The sequence below is a fragment of the Solea senegalensis genome, linkage group LG17 (genome assembly GCF_019176455.1).
Source record: "Solea senegalensis isolate Sse05_10M linkage group LG17, IFAPA_SoseM_1, whole genome shotgun sequence".
Taxonomy (NCBI): domain Eukaryota; kingdom Metazoa; phylum Chordata; class Actinopteri; order Pleuronectiformes; family Soleidae; genus Solea; species Solea senegalensis.
Genome location: NC_058037.1, coordinates 8,191,349 through 8,216,744, shown reverse-complemented (window position 1 = coordinate 8,216,744; position 25,396 = coordinate 8,191,349). Strand labels below are relative to the sequence as shown.

At 39.8% G+C, this 25,396-nt stretch overlaps 2 protein-coding genes across 4 annotated transcripts; both read left to right on the top strand.

Moving 5' to 3' along the window:
* Positions 1-98: 98 nt before the first annotated feature.
* Positions 99-6,526, top strand: il20ra (interleukin 20 receptor, alpha). 2 transcript variants are annotated; one of them, XM_044049932.1, is made up of 8 exons: positions 99-129; positions 376-540; positions 1,750-1,873; positions 2,245-2,450; positions 2,527-2,696; positions 2,846-2,990; positions 3,485-3,618; positions 4,048-6,526. In XM_044049932.1, the coding sequence occupies exons 2-8, from the start codon at positions 492-494 to the stop codon at positions 4,978-4,980; spliced, it is 1,761 nt and encodes a 586-aa protein (XP_043905867.1). In that variant the 5' UTR covers positions 99-129; positions 376-491; the 3' UTR covers positions 4,981-6,526. The 2 variants fall into 2 exon arrangements, with proteins under 2 accessions (XP_043905867.1, XP_043905866.1); XM_044049931.1 differs by having other exon boundaries at positions 128-176.
* A 905-nt stretch (positions 6,527-7,431) lies between these two features.
* ehd3 (EH-domain containing 3) lies at positions 7,432-22,662 on the top strand. 2 transcript variants are annotated; one of them, XM_044049328.1, is made up of 8 exons: positions 7,432-8,422; positions 12,553-12,729; positions 14,020-14,117; positions 17,834-17,975; positions 18,072-18,171; positions 18,827-18,997; positions 19,912-20,076; positions 20,158-22,662. In XM_044049328.1, exons 1-8 carry the CDS (start codon positions 8,196-8,198, stop codon positions 20,683-20,685), a joined length of 1,608 nt encoding a protein of 535 aa, XP_043905263.1. In that variant the 5' UTR covers positions 7,432-8,195; the 3' UTR covers positions 20,686-22,662. The 2 variants fall into 2 exon arrangements, with proteins under 2 accessions (XP_043905263.1, XP_043905264.1); XM_044049329.1 differs by lacking the exons at positions 7,432-8,422; positions 12,553-12,729; positions 14,020-14,117 and adding an exon at positions 15,025-15,975.
* Positions 22,663-25,396: the final 2,734 nt, after the last annotated feature.

Here is a 25,396-nt window from a genome sequence, read left to right as displayed (position 1 = left end):
TTATATATGTTTGTATGTGTGTAGTGTAAAAATTGTAAATTATGTCATTTGTAAATCCTTTACAAATGACATCGCTTTCTTTCTTTCTCTCTCTCTCTCTCTCTCTCTCTCTCACACACACACAAACAGGTGAGGTGACATTCCGTCCTCATACACGGAAATTTGACGCGCAGGCGGTATGTTAACAGATACAGATAAACACAGCACCATTGCGACTTTTATATTACATTACATGTCATTTAGCAGACGCTTTTATCCAAAGCGACTTACAATGGAATTGAGTACAATCAGCCAGGGGTCGAACTTGCGACCATTGCGACCATGATGTCTTTCTTTAATCTTCACTTCCTCATTGTCTTCTTTTCGACCATATAGAAACTTGTCAGGGTGAGAAAGAGGATCTGGGGCAGCCAGCATTGTGTACGCGGACGACAGGTGAGCTGGAGGAGCAGAACATGTCTGTGGAGAAAACATGATCACTCCACGCAGAAATGTGGACACTGTCATTTGTTCTGGACCTGGCGGTTCTGTTCTATGCAGGTATGTATGCGTCTATGAGTGTTATGGTTGTTTCTTTCGCTTTTCTGTTCTTATAGTCCTACAGAGTTGCATAACACATAACTCCTTAAGTCCTGTAGTATGTTTCTCCTGTGTTATTAATGACTAACACTGCAGTGATTAATCATTAATCACTCGAAATTCCAAGTTGCGACACTGTTTTGTTAACAGGGCGACAAGTCAGGGACATTTCAAGGGATTTTGGAGCCTCAAGGTAAAAAGGGGCCTTTACATCGAACTCCCGCCCCCAAAGTTTGCTCATTTTGTCATTAGCATTAATCAACCCACTTTTCTAATACTACATTGTAAATGTTCATTAATTAATTCACAATCTGAAGAAACACTGTCGTTAACTTTAACTTTTAAAGTCTAACCAAAGCAAAGGTTCTCAACCAGGGGGGCGGATCCCCTCTGGGTTAGGCAAAGCTGTTATAGGGTGTAATATTTATTCATGTTAGTACAGATGAACCAACATTACAGTGTTTTTTGAGGGGAAAAGATAAGGGTTACAAAAATGTATTCATTAAAAATATGTTATATAATTCTTGTGATAACAAGGACGTGAGACATGCAAACTTGAACACCCACAGTCAGTACAAATTATATAAATAAAAATAAAGGATGGGGAAGTTCCGGGGGCAAGGGGAATGCTACATTTCTCAGAAAGTAACTGTCACAGCCAGTCGTTTGATTTTGTAGATCATGTCATTCATATATTTATTACAAGCTCCAAGTGTCCCAGCTTGCGACAGTATGACAGTTCCCTTTTACGATGTGTTTTAGTTTGGGTTTTCTCTGTGTGGCCCTATGATGGACTGGCGACCTGTCCAGGGTGTACCTCACTTTTTGTCAGCTGGGATTGGAACCAGCACCCCATCCCAACCCTCATGTGGTGGATAAAGCAGAAGAAGATGCATGTATTTAACTGTGCATTGTGTACATTCAATATCGAGACATTAGTATCTAGTAAGCACAACCAATAATTCTATACTGGATTATAGCCATCACGTTTTATGAGGTAGCAACAAGTATCTTTATTATAAGAGAAGATTTAAGGACCAACCAGCTGAGATGTAGCTATCTGCACAAGCTGGCATTATAAAAAGGGAAATGAATATATTTAACTAATTTATCTCTCTCTCTCGCTCTCTCTCTCTCTCACAAACTTCTTCCCATCTTTTTTCTCCTCAGTGTCTTCCACACCTCCCAGCCCTATCAATGTCACCTTCTCCTCAGTGAATCTCAGGAACGTGCTGCAGTGGACTCCAGCTAATGGCACACCAGAGGATACACACTTTACAGTGCAGTATGCCATGTAAGTTTAAAAATATATGTTCAATATGGATAACTATATGTGTATGTCTGTGTTGTTTTTCCAATAGAATAGGCCCTGTAAAGGTTCAGAGAGGTTCTTTAGTATATGGGTCACACTGTCACTACATTGGACTACATAGGTGAAGTCAGGGTTTTTACAAAGGCTTTCTTTTGCAAGTCTCAGAGGAATTTGTTGATAAAAGAGAAGTCAAGCGAGAATTAGGGCAGACAAAAAAGAGCAAAGAAACCTGAACAAACAGGTTGTATAACGTATAAGTTCTTCACCTGAGGATACATTTTGCGATGATCCCTGCTTGTGCAGGGTTTCAGAGCAGTCATCTCATCTCTTTGGGCCTGCATTGTCTTTTCCAGCTACGGAGACACTATACAGGGAAGTAAAGGGAAACGGGTGCATTGGAGGGCGGCACAGCAGTGTACGGACATAGCAAGGAGCTGGTGTGACCTGAGTTTGGAGACATGGGATACAGAGGAGTCATACTATGCCAAAGTCCGTGCTGTGGGCAAGAGAGAGTCCTCCAAATGGGCCATAACGAGGAGATTTGATCCAAAGTTGGACAGTGAGTTAAAGTGACACTTGACAAATGAAAATATTTTGACACGACAATAACAAAAATGTTACATCCATCCATATAGCTACTTTGGGTCCTCCGCTGGTTTCTGTGGAAATGGAGGGCAGTAATGCCATAATTGATATGAAGGTACCCATTAGGCATCAACCCAACAATCACTTCCCAGTGGTTTCCATGGCAACACTGTACCCCCAGCTGACATACAACCTCTCCATCCAAATCCACAGACAGACAGTGAGTAGAAAAAGAAGTCATAGCTTTCCCCACCCTCCTGGCACGGACACTGTGTTAAATCAAACACTCTTGAATTGCCACTGTAACAATGAACCAATTATACACTAATATCGTATTTGTTCTGTGTGTGTGTGTGTGTGTGTTTGTAGTATCATTTTCCAGTGGACTCTAATCCGTACACATACCAACTGATACATCCCAATAAAAAGCACTGCTTTTCTGCCAGGATGAGACTGCTCTCCATGCCCATCAAGTGTCAGTCATCAGCGTGGCACTGCATAACCACACCTCAAGGTACAAACCACATTGCTGCTGTGTGAGATTTTGAGTACATGATGTTCCTGTTGGTCTGGTTTGTTAAGGAATGTTAACAAGATACAGAAGATACATGAATGTGCCTGAGACGGAGTTTAATATGAAATATGTGCGGAAAAAATATGTGGTCATACCTATTTATGTGCTGCCACTTAGACAGCCAGTGTTCTTTCTCTAGGTGTAGGTTATGCCCCAAGGAAAAGATAATTCTTTTAGTGGACATCCAGGTCTGGATCCAGATTCAGGACCTTTTTTAAAACAATTACTTTGCAAAACAGGAGTGGACTACAAACACTGTGGGAAACTGAGCATCCTTGGTGCTTTCTTTTGTACAAAGTCAAAGAAACAAAGTCTTTTTACTTTGATTGAGCTCTCCTAATATTTGTTATTTACCTTATGCAGTATATAATATATATAAGTACATACATATGTACAGTGTAATTACATATATTGTTTCACCCATCTCCTTCCAGACCCTGAGATTGTTTATCTGCACAAGGTGGTTTGGGCTATTGTGGTTCCATCTGTCTGCTTGTGTGTACTTGCTGTGGTGGCCTACTTACTCCATAACTACCTAATGGGAAAAGGACAGAAGAGCCGTATGCTGGTAATGCACACACAAACAATGGAAACTGCTTTGTCAAATATGAGTCCATATTGCTATGAAAATGTGCTTTGATTATGATGCATCTATTGTATCTATCACCCTGTAAATGTTATTAATATATTTAAAGCAATAAATACATATGAACAGTATAAAAGTACAAATGAAATTTCTCTAGGGAGACACATGCTCTCTCAAGTCAGAGAAAATTACTCTGATGAAGCATTTATCTAAGCATGGAAGTGTAGAACAGTTTCAAAGAAGAAAGGCTTTTGTTACAAACTGAACTGTAGAAGTGCTAGGGACTAATAGTTAGTGTTTGTAGTATTAAAAAAATAAATTTACATGGCCTGCAATGTTCATTTTTATAAATCTTTAAAGAGCAAATTGTCAATCTGTAAAATGCCACCCCTTTTCTCCTTCATCCTCCAGAACTCACCTACTATTTGGGCTCCATCTCTTACCTTCTCTCCCGAGAATCTCAATCTCAACTTCATCCTCGTCAGTGGCATCAACAATGAGTCACTATCAGACCTCCGTATGCAAAAAGATGATCTTGTGCCACCATACGCTCCCCAGGGACCAGAAACACCTCCAGAGACTGATGACTTGTCGATTGATTATGGATTTGTTGGAGTAGCTCCTCAAACCTGCGTCGGAGGAGAAGACACTGCAAGAGAGAGGAGGCAAGACCAAGGTGGAGATGGGAATAATCTGAACGGTACAAATCAGATATGCATAGCAGGAGACAGTTACAAGAAGAAGAAGTGGGGAGCTGGTCACTTCACCAGAGTTAACTCTCCCCAGACAAACTCCTACCTCTCACAGAAGTCACCCCACACATGCACACATGATCACAGTCCAGTAGAAGTAAATGGAAAGACAGATAGAAATGCAGAGGAAGGGAGTGAGGCAGTAGCCCTTCTCTCTGCATATGCCTCCCAGAACATAGGAAACATCGCTCCCATCCACGCTGACCAATCTGATTCCTTGGCAGATGACTATGGGCTTCTGAGTGTAGCTTCAGCACACAGTGCAGAGAAGGAAGGGGAGGAAGAAGAAGAGGAGGAGGAGGAGGTGGGACTCTGCATTAACTGGGACCCCGAAACTGGGAAACTAGTGTTTCCAGAGATTGACACAGAGGCAGGCTTTGATGAGGTCATGCAGGGAGCGGAAGGGAGTGAGGGCAACTTAGGACGAGAGGAGGTGAACGTAGTGGGAGGCAAATTGAAGTTGGAAAACGTCTTAGTCAAACAAGCGTCTGAGGAAGAGGTGCAGAGAGAGATGGAGAGAGGTGGAGAAACAGGATGGGAGGTGGATGATATATTCACCAAATGGAACGTGGTCATCTCAATGGACCAGTAGATGATATTCATCAATGTACTGTATTTACCCCCATTATTACAAAAAATCCTCTTCTTCTGCACTTATCTTGTTAGATTTATTGTCACGATAGAAATGAAAATAACACAAAATATAATTGTGATTCATTTTTAATACAGATAATACTGACAATATCTTAAAGCACTAATTAGTTTGGTTATGTTGTCAGTATAGTTGACCTACTGTATCTTAATGATTAACAAGTCACTCTAATCAATATTAATCCTATCACACTGTGATCACCTCAATCTTGAGCAATTTATTACTGTATTACTGTATTCTATTATGTTGATCTGTTATTATTTGTTGTGAAATCCTTATGTGTTGTCTCTCAGTCCAACAGAGCACTAATTGCATGTTCTAGGCTAGTGTCATGTTTCACCATCGAAATTTAGTTTTGCCTTTTGTTAACGACATGGAATCCTTTTGTGATATTGTGGGGGGTTTTTTTAACAGTACATTTTGATTTTCTCCAGGTCTGCAGTTTACCATGAGTGTATACTTCTGTGTTAAATGATGACAGTGGGGTTAGCCATAGTAGTTTTGACTTAGTTCCGTCTGCAGTTTAGTTTCGGGGGTTTAACGCTTGAAACTGTTCTTGCTGAAACACCTTTGAATAGGGTTTGTTTTAAAAAATGAAGGATAGTATGGTTAAATTATATGTAATCTTTATTTTTATGAAGGAGAGGCTGATGGGATGTGTAATAGGACGATTTTATGTTCATGTATGATGTAGACAAACCTATAGCACTTAACATGTTATTCTTTTACACAATGTAAGTTTTATTTGAATAAGGAGGCTGCATGACTCACACGTGTGTCGTGTTTCTTTCCTTGTACTAAAAAAAGGGACAGTTGATCATTATAACATTATTTTGTTGCACTTTCTTTTTCTGTTTTCTCTAAACCCATTTATTTTTTCTACTACTAGTATGCTCCATGGTTTTCTTGTTTGTTTTTACCAGCTTAATTATTAACTACTGTCTTGATTTGCATTAGAGCTATATAAGTATAAAATAATGTTGTTGTTTTTTAATTCTGTATCGATGCATAGTAAATTCACTTTCACTTCACTATTGTGTCTTTGTGATGCAGAAGAAAGCCACCTTGGTTATATTCCACCATGTAGTAATGAAGGAAATAATTATAATGTTTTGTCAATGCTCTTCTGCTTCTTACATACATGAAGCTAAAACTACTGAAACTGTGTGTACATGTAGAACATTAACCCTCTCTCTCACCTCAGCTGACTTCTGCATTATCTGTATCATAGAGTCTCATATTGAAAGTAACTGTAAAATCTCTTTCTGTAAATTCCCTGTGTCTAAGATCACAAGAAGAGGGGGGATTTGCAAATAAAACCCGGGTTGTCTACTATGTGGTGGGCAGTTAGATGCTGTGCATTAAAGTTGTATCCAGTTTCCTAAAATGGTTTAACTCTGGGAATTATGTTGGGGATATTGTTGCCATATTTGTATGTTGCAAGACAATATGGTTGTATATTCAAATAAAACAACAATAAAGTGAACGTATATCATTCCTGTTATTTTAATGAAAGTAAAAACCAAAGGCTGCCTGTTCTTAAACCAGTATTCTCTCTTTTTGGAGGCTTTAAACTCGCCAGCATTTTTCATATAATCAGGATGAATGCGCAGTTTAGAAATTCAGGAAACCTTTGATGAGAAATATTATTATTCTTAACACTAGCCTGTTAAAGCAATAACCAGTAGGTCATTAGCGACATCTGGTGGTCAAATTACAAACTACTCATTAGATTTACTGCAAGGACATGAGTAAACAGAGAATGATATTTCAGAAAAAAATAAACATATAGAACCATAATATAAAGATAGTTTATAGTTTAAGTGTTTTAATTACAGTCGTCCGTGCATGTGGATTATTTATTGTTTTCAATAAAAATGTATTTTTGTGTGTTTTACTATAAACACTATAAATGTGCCAAAAAGTGCAGTATTAGCACAGCTTGAAGCAGCATTGTATGAAGTTGCTTGCATGCTAGTGTGTTATGTGTTTGCACAAAATTTGACATGTTTGCACTGTATAAATGAATGCGAACAATTGTTGAAAACATTTTAAAGTGCACAGCAAAGTGTTTAAACAAGGTGTGGCAGGTGAAAGGTTTATCTTGCTCTTTAGCAAGCTCGAGAGACTCGTGTGGTGTTTTTTATTGGAATATTTAACATTAAAGGAAATAAAATATCTTTATATTCACTTCTCAGTGTTGTAATGTAAGAAAAAAAAATGCATAGCTGACTAATTTCTCAGAGAATCCTCTGGGTGGTGCACTGTCCATCCTCCATCCTCTCCTCATCCATCATGGCGTCGCCCTGATCGGCTTCATCCCCCGCATCAGAGGGGCGGGACCTCGGTGGGTCGGTCTGCCAGTCGTTGGGCACTTCCGGCGGGCTCGGATTTCCTTCGACTCGGCATTTAAATGGAGCTGCAGTGCATCAGCTGCTCGTACATTCACCGCTACGCTGTGGCAGACATTAACTCGTAACGCATTTCAAAACAGGTTTCTCTTCATTTTAACAGCGGCAGGTATATAAGAGTTGGACCTTGAGTTGTGTTTTGTTGGCAGAAGAGCGGGAGCAGCTGAACAATAAGGGCGGCTGTGCTCTGACAGCAGCTCGGTGCATCATTTTTGGGATTCCTCCGCTTGCTCTTGGACGAAATTGAATAGCGGTAACGTGATGCTGTGCATGAACAGAATGATTTAGGTGTTTTATTTTTTTTCTGCGCTGTTTGTTTATTTAAAGATTGTTGGGAAACATATCCAAACTCAGTGAGTGCAGTGTTGTTTCGGCCCAGGAGAACAAGTGGCCTGGACATGAAAGGGCTGATGATCAGATTTAAATTGAGAGTCTAGCAGAGATAAAAATATTACAAAATCATAACTGGACTGAATATAATTTAAAGGACTAACATTTGTATTATAACCAACAACCAGTTGGCCAATCGGTGTTAGTTACAATAACATTTCTCCCTCTGCTACTATTCTATTTATTTTTTATGACTAAAAAAGCCTTTTAAAAGATATTTTTTTGTCTTTTTCGTGGGCAAATATCCAATACATCAAAGACATTTCACATTTATTAACTACAACGACACATTCATAACAACAAACAGCATTCTTGACCATATTGGAGGTTTTACTACTCCAACAATAAGCAAACATGTTCAGTTGGCTTGGAACCGATGACAGAAGGAAGAAGGAGCCAGAAGTGTTTCAGACTGTCAGCGATGGATTGAAGAAGCTCTACAAAACCAAATTGCTGCCTCTGGAGGAAAGCTACAAGTTTCACGAGTTCCACTCCCCGGCTCTGGAGGATGCTGACTTTGAAAACAAGCCCATGGTCTTACTGGTGGGACAGTACTCCACTGGAAAGACAAGCTTCATACGGTGAGAGGGCAACATGAACAGTCAATACACACACACACACACACACACTGTATATATGATGACAGTCAATACAGAGAAGAGAAAGAAAAAGGGGGAGGCTGAGGCTGACACACCCAAACTCACTCTTCCTTCTCTCAGCTTCAGCAGTAGAGCAGAGCCAAGCGGAGCAGTGGTCATATACAATAAAGATAAACTGGTAATGATAATAATAATAATAAAAAAATTAATCATTATAATAATAATAATTTCAAGAGAAAATAATGCACACAACTATGTGAGAAGTATATTGGAAATTACAATATGGTTCTTGCGCAACCTTGTTGCTCAAACCCTAATAAAGGTCATTCATTACACACAAGAAAACAGACAATCCAAACGTCTGGAAGCACTTTTCTGTAAGTTTTTACTGAATCCATTAAAAGTTTATATGACAGCCAACATAACACACACTCACTAACAAACGTGATACTTGGTACATGGATCTGCAGGCTTATGCATTTGTTTCTGCGTATGGATGATCATCACACTGACAGACTCATGACCTGTGAATTGGATGTATTCAAAATTTGTGTTCTTCCTTCTCAGAGGAATTATTGATGTGTGATAGTATGTGTGAATTCATATCTTTGTGAGGTCCAAAAATGTATAAACCCATCCTTTTGAGGACAGTTTGACCTTGTGGGGACATTTTGTCTGGGCCCAGTAACTGTAAAGGGTTTTAGGGTTGGGGTTAAGGTTAGGGGAAGGGGTGAGGGAATGCATTATGTCAATGATGTGTCCTCACTAAGGTATAAAAACAACTTTGTGCATTGTTAGTAGAGTCAGTTGACACAGGAGGCTAGACTGTCAGTCCCTGAGGGGCAGTAGGTCTTGTGATCCTCCTCCTAGTCCTGACTGACTATACCAGCCTAGATGTTTTTTGTTTTTTTTACTGAATAACTCACACTCTCATGATCTGCACAAATGTTGTGGAAACTATTTTACATATTTTTTCTAAAGACTCTGGTCACGTCATTAGTCCATCTCTCTTCTCTATGACACAAATATTTACCAAGGAAGTGTGTTGTCACCATGCACAGGAGAGCCTGATACATGTTAAAGAAGTGAATTCTACTGCTCTCAAAGCTGATCAAATGCTTCTCGCTCCCCACCCACCCCTGTTCTTCCAGTGTATACACACAAACGCTCCCTCATTACATGTCATTAGTCAGGTCTCAGGCAGGTCTGATAGTATTACTTGACAGAGCCTGTTTTCAAAGGCAGGATGCAGCATACAGATAATGTTACATTGTTTCTGTTCACAAAGGCCAAATCAATATCAAACTACAAAAACCGCCAAATGTCATGCACCACTGAACTCAATGTTCACATTAACCAAACTGACGTCTATTTAGTATAATAGTAATAATAATAATAATGATTATGATTTTATTATCATGATGATAATTTTGTCAGAGGAGCCCTACAAGAGGCATTTGTGTGTATGTGTGTGCGACATGAGGAGATATTAGCAGCTGGGTGATAAAGGCCTCTTTTGAACCACTTGAGTGCTGTTGACATCTTTCCTTTCACACACATGTGCACACACATACACACACACACACACAGTCTTGTTAGTCATTAGTTGAAAGCCAGAGAAAGGATGCTGTTAGTGACTTCCTGCTACAAGACAGGACAGCGCAAACATCCCTGCTTTCTCTCCTCTTCCTCCTCTGTCTCTGATTTGCTCCGATACTCTCCCCGTCTTCCACTCTGCGTTGCTCTTTCACTCAGGACAACACCCACACACTCAGCAGTGTGACCTCTCACCGCCGCCGATGTAACACTAAGATGAGGAATGTGCAAAGTGCTGAGTAACCCTCGGTGAGAGCTGCTGTGCAGTTACAGCATCTCATTTCACATCGCAAGAGTCTCACTGTGAAGCTGTGAGTTTTCCCTTTAAGATGACTGCACAGATGCGGTGTCATGAAGGTCTAGTGTGGAGAGGGTTTATTTGAAGGCATTAAAAGTATTAACTGTGAGCAGCAACGAGTTTGTTGCCTTAGAAAAAAACATTTACATGTACTGTAACACACCGGGCCTTGCTTCAGAGAGGCCGCTATCTTGCCACCATATTTCTACAGCAGCTGAAAGGACAAACCAGCCAGAGCGTGCGTTTACCATATTTTCTGGTTAAAGATAAGGAATCTGCAGTCAACTAATAATTCTTATACTCTTATAGTAGAGCTGTACAGTTTCATGATCTGGAACCTTTAGGCTGTGGGTATCTTGGTGCCAGTGGATTTTCAGGTTTATATCCCTGACAGGGAATGAAGAAACTGCACGAAACTGTGATGAATGAATGTGAACTAATGTTTCTTCTATCAAACATACAGTCTGATGCATGCAGAGCCTCCCCACAGGCAACGCAGGACTCTCACCACACAGACGTGTGTGTGTGTGTGTGTGTGTGTGTGTGTGGAGAGAGAGATGGCTCTGCCAGGCACTGCTGGCTCCTCTGACAAGGTGTATGTGTGTGTTTGTGGAGAAGATGTATAAGAGACCCATCTTTACATCTGGTAGCCATTAAAATGTAAACACGCTCAGGCTCGCACTTCAAATTTATGACCCCCCCATTTTTTTAAAAGTCGTAAATGTTGTTCTTTTGGCCTGTGCTCCCACTGCTGTGTGCAGAAACTTGACAGAAGGTCATTAAACCTTCATTTGTAACATGTGTTATATCACTGAATTAACAGCTGAGGAGTCATTCTTTCACACTTAAACCATACTCAACTCTATTAGCTACATAGCTAAAAATTAGGTGAACAATAAAACAAAAAAAAATATCATTTTGGGAAACTGCCATACATGCCATACATTTTTTTGAAGTCAAGCTTTAGTTCCATAATTACAAAGTAAAATATCTCAAATCATGATGGAGCATTAATACATTAAATATGAATTTTATGAATTCATTCCTCTATCACACATTTGCTTTTCATAGCACATGGAACGATCAAAAGTAGTACAAATTAATTCCAGCCTTTTTGAGTCACAAATTGTGGGGGATTTATGTGTTACTGTTGATGATGAATTATTTTATTTTGTAAGTGACACATGTACATGAAATATACAGTAAATGACAAAAAAGATCAATTTACCAGGTCCCACTGTTTCTCCCTGCACCAAAAATGTATATGGCTATTTCATTTTATATATATTTTATTATTCATTATTTAGACAAACATGAAATATCACCATATACCGAAATCCGGATCAAAATGTGATATCAATTTGACATCAATTGTTCTCGTAATAGTGCTAGCCCTTTATGTATAATACTGTAATAATATTGGTCATATTTTGCTGTAAATCACATTAAGAAAACCAGATTTGAGAAGCGTATTGTATGTCAAAGCCAAACATGCATATAATCTACATCTGACAGCCCAGTGTCCCTTACAGTTCTTTCACCCCAGACAGCTGTTTATGATCATCAGTGAGGAAACAAGCCTGTGGCAAGGTAACAAACTTGAGTGTTTTTTTCTTACAGCCAGTGCACAGCACTAATCCACTCGATGATTATGTGAAATTCCCCCAATCTTTGCTCCAGCAGCGACTAATTCAAGACAGACTACGTGTCGGACAATTTTTGACTCATATCTTACCATCCAGACCAATTTCCTTTCAACATGATCACAATACGAAAACAAAAGCGCACAGTGCTTTCTTTCAAATAAGGGGCTGCAGATGTGGCCGATCTGTTCCGTCGCCTACAGATGAATGTCAGGATTTTATAGTAATATGACGGATATAGAGGTTACAACTTCATATTGATGAAGTGGAGATGCAGCTGTTGACTTTTCTTTCCAAGTTCTCAGGGCTGGAGAGTTTAAGATTAAGTGAGGGGGTTTCTGTCATGACACCTTAATACATTCACAATAATATAATTCCCTTGTCATATACATAATACATAAATAACAGATGGTTATATACATCATCCTCTACTCCATCATTCAATAATTCAGGCAGCATCTATTAGAATGATTACAGCAGCCTACTAAAAAGCCCTTTTGGAGGTTTGAACATATCGCAGAAATCTAAACTTGTGTTGTTTATTTAAACGCCACTTCTTACAATCTTATCCACAGATACCTGTTGGAGCAGGACTTTCCTGGGATGCGGATCGGCCCTGAACCCACCACGGATTCCTTCATCGCCGTGATGCACGGCGACACTGAGGGAGTCATTCCCGGGAACGCTTTGGTGGTTGACCCAAAGAAGCCCTTCAGAAAGCTGAACGCATTTGGAAACGCATTCCTTAACAGGTAGATGATCTCTCTCTTTCTCTCTCTGACACACACACACACACAGGTTATTCTTCTGAGGATCCTGCAGAGAATTCCATTCATTTGGACAACCTAAACAAAACATTATCCGCAACCTTAACCCTTTAACACTTTACCCTCAAACTGTCTGTCTTATTTTAACCATTAAAGGACCAGAGAATGTCCTGTAACTAAATGCTTTTGTCCATTTTTCCCACAATAACTTTCAATATCTGGCAGTTATTTACTGCATGTTTTAACGGTTTAAAATGAAGAAAAACAAAAAGGTTTATTTAGAAAAAACACTGTTGGAAGTGAACAACAGATTGTGCGTGTCAAATTTGAAATTGGAACCGTATGAAACATATTTACAATAACATTTTATTGAGTCTTTGTCTCGCAATGTGCAAAAACAGGCCAAAAAATGAAAACTATGTACAGGTGTTCGTCCCACTCTCTCCTCTCTGGTGACAAAGACGCAGATTCTCTGGCTTCCTGAAACAGCGCGAGTGAAATAACCATAATAACCACATATGGCATGGCATTTGATGTGCAGCTTCTCAGCTTTCAGCAACCGCTGGAATTTTTCCCATAGCACAAACCATTGTGTAATTACGGTAATGCCGAGTACGCTTGCGCAAGCGTGTCGTCTGCTATACGCTCGGTGTTAAAGGGTTTTAACCATAACCAGTTAATGCCTAACCCTAACTTAACCTAACCACCATTCAAATCTTAGCCCTTAACTTAACCAGCTCCTCAGAAATGAGGTTCTGCCTCATTAGGACCTGGCCTTAATGCCCAGATGTACTACGACTGGTCCTCACAAGGTCAGTGTCAGAAAAAGTGGAGAAGAGAGTGAGAGTGACAATCCACACCACAGCTCAACATTCCTATGTGATTGAATTTCCATCTGCTCACTGGTTAGAGACAGAGACAGAGAGAGAGAGAGAGCGAGACTGATCTTTGCACAATCATCTTGTAAAGGGAAACTGCCAAAAACTCTTTGCTCTTGCAGTAGTGCCCTCACTGCGAAGGCCCACCACGGCTGAATTGAGACAGCGCTGACTGTCAGTGGGGATTATGGGGGTTCACAGTGAGGACGGCCGCTAACCTGCCTGTATTTATCCAGCTGCACAAAGACAGAGAGCCAGAGCAGTCCAGATAGAGGAGATAAGGGAAAGACTGAGGTCTGGTGTGGACGATGTTTGTTGTTAAAATGTTTTACACTTCTGTCCTGATGCTTTAATGTGTCCTCTCTTCATGTGTGTGTGTGTGTGTGTTTGTATGTAGGTTTGTGTGTGCTCAGCTGCCGAACCCAGTGCTGGAAAGCATCAGTGTGATCGACACACCGGGGATTCTGTCTGGAGAGAAACAGAGAATCAGTCGAGGTGAGACACCCCACTCAGGAGGCTCACACTTTCATCCTTCACTGTTTATACTAGTGTGTGTGTGTGTTTCAGAGCTAATTCACTGGACTCATTCAGCTGCAGTCCCCTTGTCCCACTGAACTCTGAACAACAATGTCAGCGTTTCTTTTGGATGTGTGCGTACGTGTGTTTATTTTAGCTTTTAACTATCAGGAGGATTATGCCTCATTCATTTCAAAGAACAGGAAGCAGCGACAAAAAGATCAACTTTGAATGCTCTCTCTGTCTCTCTCTCACACACAGAGGGTTCACAGTTCAGACTGAACCGTTTTAGCACAGCATAGATCTGTACTGCATCTTAAAATATGACACAATGAAAACAGAGTTATAATACAGTAATACATTATTTGATTACATCCACCAGGATGATGTTTTTGCTGGTGTTTGTGTCTCTGTCTGTCTGACTGTTTCTGAGCAGCATAACTCAGAATATTAAAAACAGATTCCGTCTACTTTCTCTGTGGGTGTAGGTAATGGCCTAAGAAAGAAATGATTACATTTTGGTGGTGGTCAGTATCCTGTGGGAAACTGAGTAGCCTTGGCGGGGGGTTGTGCTCGCCAAGTGCTTTTCCTAGTGTTTCATTGTAATTATAGACATATTTAGCCGAGTTGAACCAGCTCTCAGCTGTAGTGTTGAACTGAAACAGAAAGAAAGAAGACAAGAAACATTCCCAGCTTTCTCACCGGTTGATATGTGTGTGGCATGGCTGGCATTCCCAAAGCCAAAAGCTGTCTTTGCCATGCCGACGGCCAGCATTAACAAAAGGAGCTCAGATAATTAAAGACAGCAATAATTTAGTCTTCCACACATTCTCACTCTCTTTCTTTGTCCATCTCTGAATTTCGTCTTGTTTTTCTCCTTTCACTTTAGTTCAAAAGACCATGATGTTTGTTTTTTTTAGTTTTTTTTACTGAAACTGTCACAAGCGTCAGAACTTCCACCAGTAAATGCAGTATCACATTAAAGAAAGTAGCCCGTGTGGTGAACACAGAGTGTGGTAATAGTGCTTGGTCGTGAGAACCCGAGATGCTGAAGAAATAAATCAACTCATGAACCAGATATGCACATCATTTCAAAGAATTACCTAATTCCCTTTGTGAGAAGAGACAATGTTGTGATATTCAGGGTGTTGACCTGATCAAATATGCAGCACACACACACACACATGCACTTTCAAAGGCTAAACAACAACAGGGAACAGATCATGGTCATCAGGTTCATCACATTACTTCATAACAGGGTTGGGTCTCTCTGTCTTTCTGTGATGTGGAATTTTTCGCAGACCGTGTTTGTCACGAGAGCAACGTTGTGCGCAGCTTTTCTGTTGAGGAAAAAGAGCCAGTGCTTTGTCAGCACTAACAGAATTTCACACTTGAGTGTGTATATACTGTTTATACTGTACTGCTGTTTATGTTTAGGAGTAGTTTCATTTGAAACAGACCCACATCAGGTCTGTTCTATTTCCCAATTTTCTTTTTCAGCATAAATGTCCCTTGATCATGTTGTCAAACCAAATAAACTGCAAGGCGAGGTGTGTCTCTGCCATCGTCTGTTGAAACACAGGCTAAACTTAACCACCACTCAGTCAGCACAGTTGTTTTCGCTGAGGACAAAGTCTGTGTATGTTCGTTTTTGTGTTTGTTTGTGTGTGTGTGTGTGTGTGTGTGGTAATGGTGTTAATTTTCTATGTTTCACTTTTATCACTGTGTGTTCACCCATTGCATTATTTCACCAACATCTGTCTCCATTTGTGTGTGTGTGTGTATCCAGATGAAGAGTTGTCAGGCTATAGCTGCCTACATAGATGTCCGTATGGAGGTATTGTTGAAAATAAATCTGGGCACCAACTACCTGCAAAAATGCTAAAGAAAATTCATTTTTCTTTAAATGTATGGCGTGTTCTTCAAGTTCTTCACCAGACTCTTAACACATGGTTTGGGAAATACATATATATACACATCTAGTAGTTTGTAAATATGTATATGTGTATATACTGTATATATATATATATATATATATATATATATATATATATATACACACATATACACACACTGTATGTATTGCTCAGTTTACCCTGTTAGAGAGATTTTTTTAGCGTTTCTTTAAGAGAGAATTAATCTGTTTAGTTTTAGTCCAGATGTCCAACAATATTAGATGGAACATATACAAGATAGAACCTCAAATGTCGTAGATACAACCTCAAAGAACTGTTTCTGAGTGAGTAAAACATGCTTGTGACAACAAAAGTAGGTTAAAACACACCTTTCCTACAAATATTGACTAAAGGAGGTCATTTTAGCAAGACATTAAAGTGTTTGCATTGGAAAATGAAATTTCAACTTAAGCCCTCTGTTCTACGTTATAATAAACAAACTGATCTTTGTGTTCGCCTTAACGTTACCTCATTTTAAGCTGATTGGACCTTAAAATAATTCAGAAAAATGTTAGTTTTTATGTGTTATTCAATGTAATTATCATTTCAGCCTTTTGGTAGCCTCTCTCCTCGACCCCCTGCCATATGAAAAGTGCACTGCGTGAAGAACAGCCCACTAAAATGCAGACCCTCTTTGCTCGAGCAGCCGTGTGCCCTCTGTCTTCTCTCAGCTGTGCGCACACAAGTCTCAGAGACGCCGCTAAACCCGATTTATGTTGTTTTAGATGCTTCTTGCTACCACAGCTAAACGTTTGCTGCCATCCCGGTGAGGAATGTTTGAACGCCAACGTCCTACTGAAAGTTTTACCAGCCTGAGGTTTTAATGTCAGAATTACATTTAAAGGCTATTGTGCAGCTGTGCAGCCACAGTAACAGTTGCGGTTGTAAAATGTGGGAGACGGAGGACAGAATGTCTGTATCAAAGTTATAACATGGAAAAACCGTTTACTTTGTAGCTTGAGGGAGGAAAATGTTTCACAAATAGAAAATCCATCTGACCTTCACTGTATTAACACAGATTAATACCCACTACCAACTGACAGCTATTGCTATTGTGTAAGCTGGACTGTAACAGGTTTACCATTGACTCTTGCGTCTCTTACACGTCCTTCAGTGTTGGTTGGAAATTTTAGCCCACTAATCACTCATTCTGCCCTTTTGTTCTTTGTTCACCTCTCATATCCTGTGGAATTTATCCAGGTAAGAGTCCTTGAACACAACAGAACGTCCAAGGAGTCAACTATGGACTCCTGCTGACAGACTCAGTCAATGATTTCATTTAGGGAATTATTATTGGAGCCGAAACTCTTCCTTTTACTCAGTCATGCATTGAGTCATTCAAAGTATTCTAAAAAATCACAACCAAATTTAGTTGGGAGTGAAATTGCTAAGGATTTATGGAGATTGTGGTTCCACCCTTTTAGTTTAAACACTTCACTTCTCACTTAATGGCCCTCTGAATGCTTCCTCTATGACCTGAAGCTATTACACTAATTTTCTCCTGGGAATATTGCAACATCACAGTGGATGTTGACACTTCTTGGAGAACAGATAAATGTTAAATCGTCAGCATAAAGCTCAAATTTTTAATTCGAATGCCTCTGTTGATACTGAAAACGGTTCATTTTCCGTCACCTTGTCTGAAACCATTATTATTTTCATTTCATGCCCTGATGGCTTTTTTTTGTGTGGATTTTCTCCACTGGTGTTCCTCCCTTTTCTTCCTCCTCCTGCTCTCAGGTTATGACTTTGCAGCGGTCCTGGAGTGGTTTGCGGAGCGAGTGGACCGGATCATATTACTCTTTGACGCCCACAAACTGGACATCTCTGATGAGTTCTCAGAGGTGATAAAGGCCCTGAAGAACCATGAAGACAAGATCAGGTGACCTTTTCACGATCTTTCCATACTGACGCAAAATACTGTACATGCTCATAAAGCATTTAACATAACACTAATGTGGAACTTTACTTTGTTTAGGGTTGTGCTGAACAAAGCGGACCAGATAGAGACTCAGCAGCTGATGAGAGTCTACGGAGCGCTGATGTGGTCACTAGGGAAGATAGTCAACACGCCGGAGGTACAGTAACCATGAACTTGAACTAACCATGAAAAAGGTTGCAACTGTTTAAGCGGAAACTTTGTGTGTTTACTTACAAACAGACCGAGAGGCAGAAGTGTTCCACATGTCAGACAAATACACCTTTTATATATATGTAATAGGCTGTGGACATTGTACTTTGTTTTTGCCTCTGTAGGAGATTGAGAGTCACGGGTTTCCCAAGTGATCTCTAGAGTCACACTTGGCCAAGACTGTGTTGTAAAAGAGATTTTTATTATTTTAACGAGGCTGTGCTTTTTAATAAATGTCATGATAATAACGATGGCCACACTTATAGGTAATATGCCAGACTGTAGTATACTGAAAGCACACTATGAACACCACACTGGTCATCAGTGTTGTAGTGGGTGAAATACACAACTGATTGTGCCTTAAGAATCGTGTTTTTTTTAAGTAATTCCTTCATAAATTGCCAAAATTCTCTACTAAATATGACTTTTCATTCCACTGACAGAAAAACTTGTATATTACTGATCAATACGGAGACTTGCCCATCAAATTAAAGTGTCAATAATGACGTGCTTTAGGATTGAAGTGGTGTTTTTTTATGTCTCATATCTTGTTGTGGTCCCAAACTTAACACCAGATTCCCCTCTGTCTCCCTCATTGGCAGGTGATCCGTGTCTACATCGGTTCATTTTGGTCCCACCCGCTGTTAATCCCTGACAGCAGGAAGCTGTTTGAAGCAGAGGAGCAGGACCTTTTCAAGGACATTCAGTCTTTACCGAGAAACGCGGCGCTCAGAAAACTCAACGATCTGATCAAGAGGGCGAGACTAGCCAAGGTAAGAAAGCGGTCATTGGAGAAGATTCCGCTTTCAGATTATTTTTGTCCATGTTTCCGAAGAGTAACAATCACTATTGTCTGAACTTTCAAGGCATCACACTTGTTTTTTTTCTTCTTTTTATTTGTAACAAGCCGATATAACGGAGACACTGCTGCTCTTTGAAGGTGACATGTTTCATTTGTCAGAGTGTCACTCATTCACCCTCTCCATCCTGTTCAGCTGGTAACCTTGACAGAAAAAGCCTGTCACTATCAGACAACCAGGAGAACCAGACAAATGCGTCTCTCTGCTCCTCTGAGTGAATTATTTCCTTTTTTGCTGTCCGGACAGGACGTCAGGTGTGAGAGGCAGCAGTCCTCTGGCTGTTGTAATTTGAGGAAACACTGAGGATGTACACATGCACACCGTCAAACAGTGTGCGAGTTGAGGGCATTTTTCCTGTTTGACAGCTCCAGGGCTGCGTGTGTGTGGGGTGATAAGCCTCAAGGACAGGGAAAAACACACACACACACACACACACACACACACACACACACACACACACACACACACACATGAATATTAAAATGTACAGATTAATTAAACAAAACAAGTTGCTGTTACATTTTTACTGATAAAAACACAAAGAAACAAATTCATGTACAATGAATGAAAGGAAATGATTGTTTTGGCCTAATAAAAGACCTTTGGAAATCATGAAACTCTTAACATGACTCAGTTTTGTTCGGTTGAGACCTAATGACATGAAGTTTTATTGTAACATGCTTTGTGCAGTGTCACATTTCACTTAAAAGAAGGACTGAAGCGGATGTTGTGCAATAATTCATAAGAGTGGCTGGTTTTTCTTTGATTGTATTTCTGACAACTTCAGCCCAAGTTTGATCTTGTACACTTTCCCTCTCCATGTGCAGGTTCACGCTTACATCATCAGCTCACTGAAGAAAGAGATGCCCTCTGTGTTTGGTAAAGAGAACAAGAAGAAGGAGCTGATCAACAGTCTGGGAGATATCTATAAGCGCATCGAACGAGAGCATCAAATATCACCTGGAGATTTCCCGAATTTGAAGAAGATGCAGGTAAAGAGAAGCAAGTGATGAAACTGTTATTTATAAACATGACACATGAAATCCAATAAAAAAAATCTTTTTGCTTTTCAGGACCAACTCCAGGCTCAAGATCTAAACAAATTCCAGCCTTTGAAACCCAAACTCCTGGAGGCAGTTGATGACATGTTAGCCCACGACATTGCTGGCTTAATGGTCTTGGTCCGTCAAGAAGAAACCCAGCGTCCTAATCCAGTTGTGAAAGGGGGTGCGTTCGATGGCACTTTGAACGGCCCGTTTGGCCACGGATACGGCGAAGGAGCCGGCGAGGGGATCGATGAAGCCGAGTGGGTTGTCGCTCGCGACAAACCGGCCTACGATGAGATCTTCTACACGCTATCGCCCGTCAACGGAAAAGTGACGGGAGCCAACGCCAAGAGGGAGATGGTGAAGTCGAAACTGCCCAACACGGTGCTGGGAAAGGTCTGGAAGCTGGCAGATATCGATAAGGACGGGATGCTGGATGATGAGGAGTTTGCGCTGGCCAATCATCTGATAAAAGTCAAACTGGAAGGACATGAACTGCCATCAGAGCTGCCTGCACACCTGGTTCCTCCGTCTAAGAGGAAATTACCTGAATAAATGTAAAATCAACTCCCTGCTCCAAAACCTGTAAGTAGAGCCCTAACCCCCATCTCGAGAGAAAATGATTCCCAATATAACAGGAAGAGGAAGCTTATACTTATAACTCGACTTCATTTTCCAACCGCCAACCTGCCCTGTTCACACCTGCAGCCTTTCCTTACCTTCAACAGACAGATGAGTTAGTTCAATTCAGATCCTAATGAAATGTGAGCAAATTAGCTGCAAACCTTTGTAGGATTTCATGTTTAACAAAACTCCATTTGAGTCATTGTCATATCTTGTAATAACATTTTAATTTTTGTTTGAATCCAGGTAGAAAAACTGGATCTGGATCAGTTTTAAAAGCAGAGTCCCCCTCATTTAGTAAAAGGTGAGATACAGGAGTTGTTAGGTCGCCCAGGAGATTAAAGATGTTGGCACAGTTGATACAGTGAGTACTAAAGGAAAGACTAAACCAAGAAACACTGGAAGAGCAAAAAATATATATAATTTGGTCTTAACTACTGGAAGAAAAAGGGGGGAGATGCAACAATGTAAAGACAAAAAAGGAGGATAGAAAGTTTGGAGGGAAGTCTTATTTTGAGATAATTTAACATGCAAATATTCAGTCTATAGAAGACATTACAGCATTATTACCTGTGATCGTCTCATTGAGCTGAGCCATTTTTATTTCAAGGTCATGCATTATTTTTGGTCTCCCAGCACAGCAAAGGAGTCTGGCTTTTGTTTCATACAGACAAAGATTTCCTGTCAAACTGCATGAGAGTAGACACACAAACACACACACACACACAAACACACACAAACACACACAAACACACAGTAAATGAACCAAGTCAGACTTAGCATTTTGACATTGACAGAGTGCAGCCCTGTTGTGTTAACAACAAATAAAATGGCCTGGAATCAACAACTCACTACTTCTAATACGTCGATGTGAGTGTCTGTGTGGGGGGGGGGGCGGAGCTTATGACTTAAGACTTTAAGACAGACTTTCACGATGGAGGCGGATATGTGTTTCTCTCAAGGGAAATGAGAGGAGACAAGAGGGTTTTTTTAAATTGTTGTGAATCTCATTAACATGTCTGATGATACTGTGACTGTAATATGGAACCATTGTGTGCGTGATTGTTTGGACACGTCTGTGCGCCCACATTCCCAGGATAAATGTATACATGTAAGGACGTTGAATGTTCATGGTTCCTCGTGGGCACATCCGGACTTTTCTCTGTCAGTGTTATCATTTGTAATGTATGTGTATTCAGTCTTAATCATCACACAGGCTACTGAGTTGGGATTATTCCAGTGGGTTATTCATTGATTATTAACTATAGCTCACTAACCTGACACCAAATTTTACAATTTTAAAAGTGTTTTCTTGTTGTTATTGTTGTTGTTGGAGAAGAGGAAACAAATTGGCTTTTAATTCCATGTAATTAAATTGTACACATGTAGTACATGCAGTTTTACCATGTGTGAGCTGTGTTACTGTGGTGTTATGCCAGTATATGCATACATTATATTTGTATATTTCACATTAGGAACATAGATTTAATTAAAAATTGATACCCATGTGGTAAGAAATATTCACAGATGAGAAAAATACTGTCATTTCTTCCCCTCACTGTACGACTCCGTGCTCTTACTGTGAACCTGCTTGCATTCCATGGAGACAGGCTGCAAAATCACTCACTTCTTATCATGTGCTTCATGCGTCTCTAGCTCATATTTCAGATATGGAGTGAAGAATGTGTGAAAACTAACCTCTTGAACGTAACACGTTGGTTTCTTGTCCTGATGGACTGCGACATGAAATTCTGTCTATGTCTATGTCTATGTATTCTGTATAATGTACAATAGTTTGTGGAAACACTGGTGTTCTGGTATCTTTTTTTGTTGTTGTTGCATTGCTTCATCTGTATTTCGCTGCTTTCCTGTCGTCATAAACTGCATAATAAAAGTCATTTAATCAGCTTTCTGCCCTTTGTGTGTATGTACAGTATGTCTGGAAAAAAACTAAAGTGTAAATCAGCAAAATGATTGTATATTTAAAAGGGAGAGAAGGGAGGACAGGATATCGCTGTAGGTGCAGTTGTGTCATCGTTTTTCTGAGTGATGTAAGGAGCAGACATGCCATGGCTCAAGATTTTACACTTAAAGGAAGTGATTAGTTTGCCCATAGACTTTGCTTAAAGAGATGCACCATACATTTTCATCAATTTGGGGGGTAAATAGCAGTAAAAACAACAAAGATTCATTGATTTAATAGAAAATTCCATAGAAATGTACAGTATATACTCATTTAGTTCCTCTGAATGAAGCCTCAGTGATGCTCTATGTCTCTTTTTGAACACAGGACCTCTGGCAAAATGAATATACCCGTTTACTTTACTTTTAATAATGGAAATATGCAAGATTGTAGCCAAACATTCTTTCCATCTTTAGTCCCTTGGCAGGCCATTGTCGGCTACACCACAACAATAATAGTAAGAATAAAGTGCAGAATAATAAGAGACAATGTTAAAATGTCAGTACAAAAAATCAGTTTATAAAAATATGGAAAAGAGATAAAGCAATAGAAACCATATGACTTAGTGAACACACTATTACTTGTGCTTAATCTTACTTTTTTAAAGCATTAAACTAAATTACTGTATGTTATACATAATATAATATAATTAGGCTAATTAGGCTGGAGGTGTATCCTTTGAGATGCAGTCAACAGACACCAGGCTTTATTAAAGATACTTTATGTTGTTTATCTAAAGGAAAAATAATGTAGAATATACAATAATAATGTATAGTAATCGGAGAATGAGAATTCCTCAGTGCTCTCACTCCAGGGAATTAAGTCAAGGAATGTTTTCTAATGTTTCTGTGTGTGTGACAGGAAGTGAAAGCATCCCCTATGGCCTATGACTCAAAGACCCCTTTAAAACTTACACACATACACAATAACACACACACGTGCATGTGCACATTAGGAAGATGCTCACACAGGAAGTTCTGTTCTTGTCCACCATTTCCTGTCTGTCCCATGTTGACCCTCACACTCACACCAGTATAACATAGTCTATCATATACTAATGTAATATATGATCTTCATATGTAGAGACTGTGTGAGGGACAGGACAAGGTGAAATGAACATTTCAGCAACTTTCATTGACCTATGTGAGGTAACATTCAAAAGAAACCTTCCCGTGTTCAGATTTTCCACGTATGTTTGTGAGCTTTCCTGGGGTCATTCAATTGTTTGTAGTAAACTGTTTCAAGTCGAGTATTTTAGTCTTTCCTGGAACTGGGAATTGTGGAGAATTTGAACAGAATGATGGAGAGAGACACACACACACACACACACACACACACACAGAAAGAGAGGCATACAACGGAAAAGGAATTTTCAAGTCAGAGACAGCTGAAACGTGTTTGTCTCTGGTTTGGGGTGGTATCTTATCATGTCAGGGGAAACAGTCTGTCATGTACTCTGCGTGTGTGTGTGTGTGTGTGTGTGTGTGAGAGGTTGAATGTTTGTGATGGATGTGTGTGTTTGTTCTGGTGGACAGGCACGCATAAGGAAGATATACATCAGGATTGAATGTATACACCCAAACACCCGAGGGAATGGGTATTTTCGAACACTGGGCGTGGATGATGAACTCTTACACACACACACACACACACACACGATATCATGGTGATATTTTTGTTTGCCTTGTGTGTGTGCGCTTTTAAATAAATGTGCTCTGTAGTACTGGTGACATCCTAACCCCTACACATTTAAAGTATGTGCATAGGCTGGAGGTAAACAGATGTTCCTCTTGGTAGAGGTTGAACCCGTGCACCGTTTTTCTTTAAGTTGATCATCTCCAGTCCTGTTCATTTCTCAAGGCCCTGCTGTCTGACCCGAGAGACCCTGTAGACAGATGTGCACCTCTGACACTTACTGCGTTAGCTAGGTTTTACCTCTATACTCCATACTCAGAGACAATGCTCAATATGTGCAGTCTTGTATAAAGTACTTTAAAGGGATAGTTGAGTAAGTATCTTCACCGGAAAAGGACTTTTGTGGAAGTTGAAGTCACTTTTCTTTTTTTATAATATTACTTAAGTAAAAGTCTTAAAGTATATGATATTTACTTTACTTAAGTATCAACAGTAACACCCTATGTTTAGGCGTGTGAATGGGTGAATGGCAAAACTGTAGTGTAAACAGCTCATCAAGACTAGAAAAGCTCTATATAAATATGAATACATTTCCAGCTCTTCTGATTTTATTAGGAAGTAAAGAGTAACGAAGACAGTTAGAGGAAATGTAGTGGAGTAAAAGTAAAAGTTGCTATAAATATACGTATAACAAAGTACAGATAGATGAATTTGTTACAACATTGAATATGGCCAAGAACAAGTTTGGAGTAGACGTTTTCAGAGCTTTAGAAATAGCCTTTTATACATACTTGTTACTGCCATGTTTCTACGAACAGACAAACCATTTTGAAGCAGAAGGCTCCAACAAAAACGAAGAAGTATTAATAAAACTTTAAAACATCTGTATCTATGGGAACCTCACCAGCTGACAGACATACAGAGTCCTCTGTTCCCTGCACTCTGCAGTCTCACCATTATATGTCACTAATTACACTCTGGGCCTTAAATGATGATGGTGCAAGATGAGGCAAGCAAACGCGAGCAGTGATCTAAGATGGATCT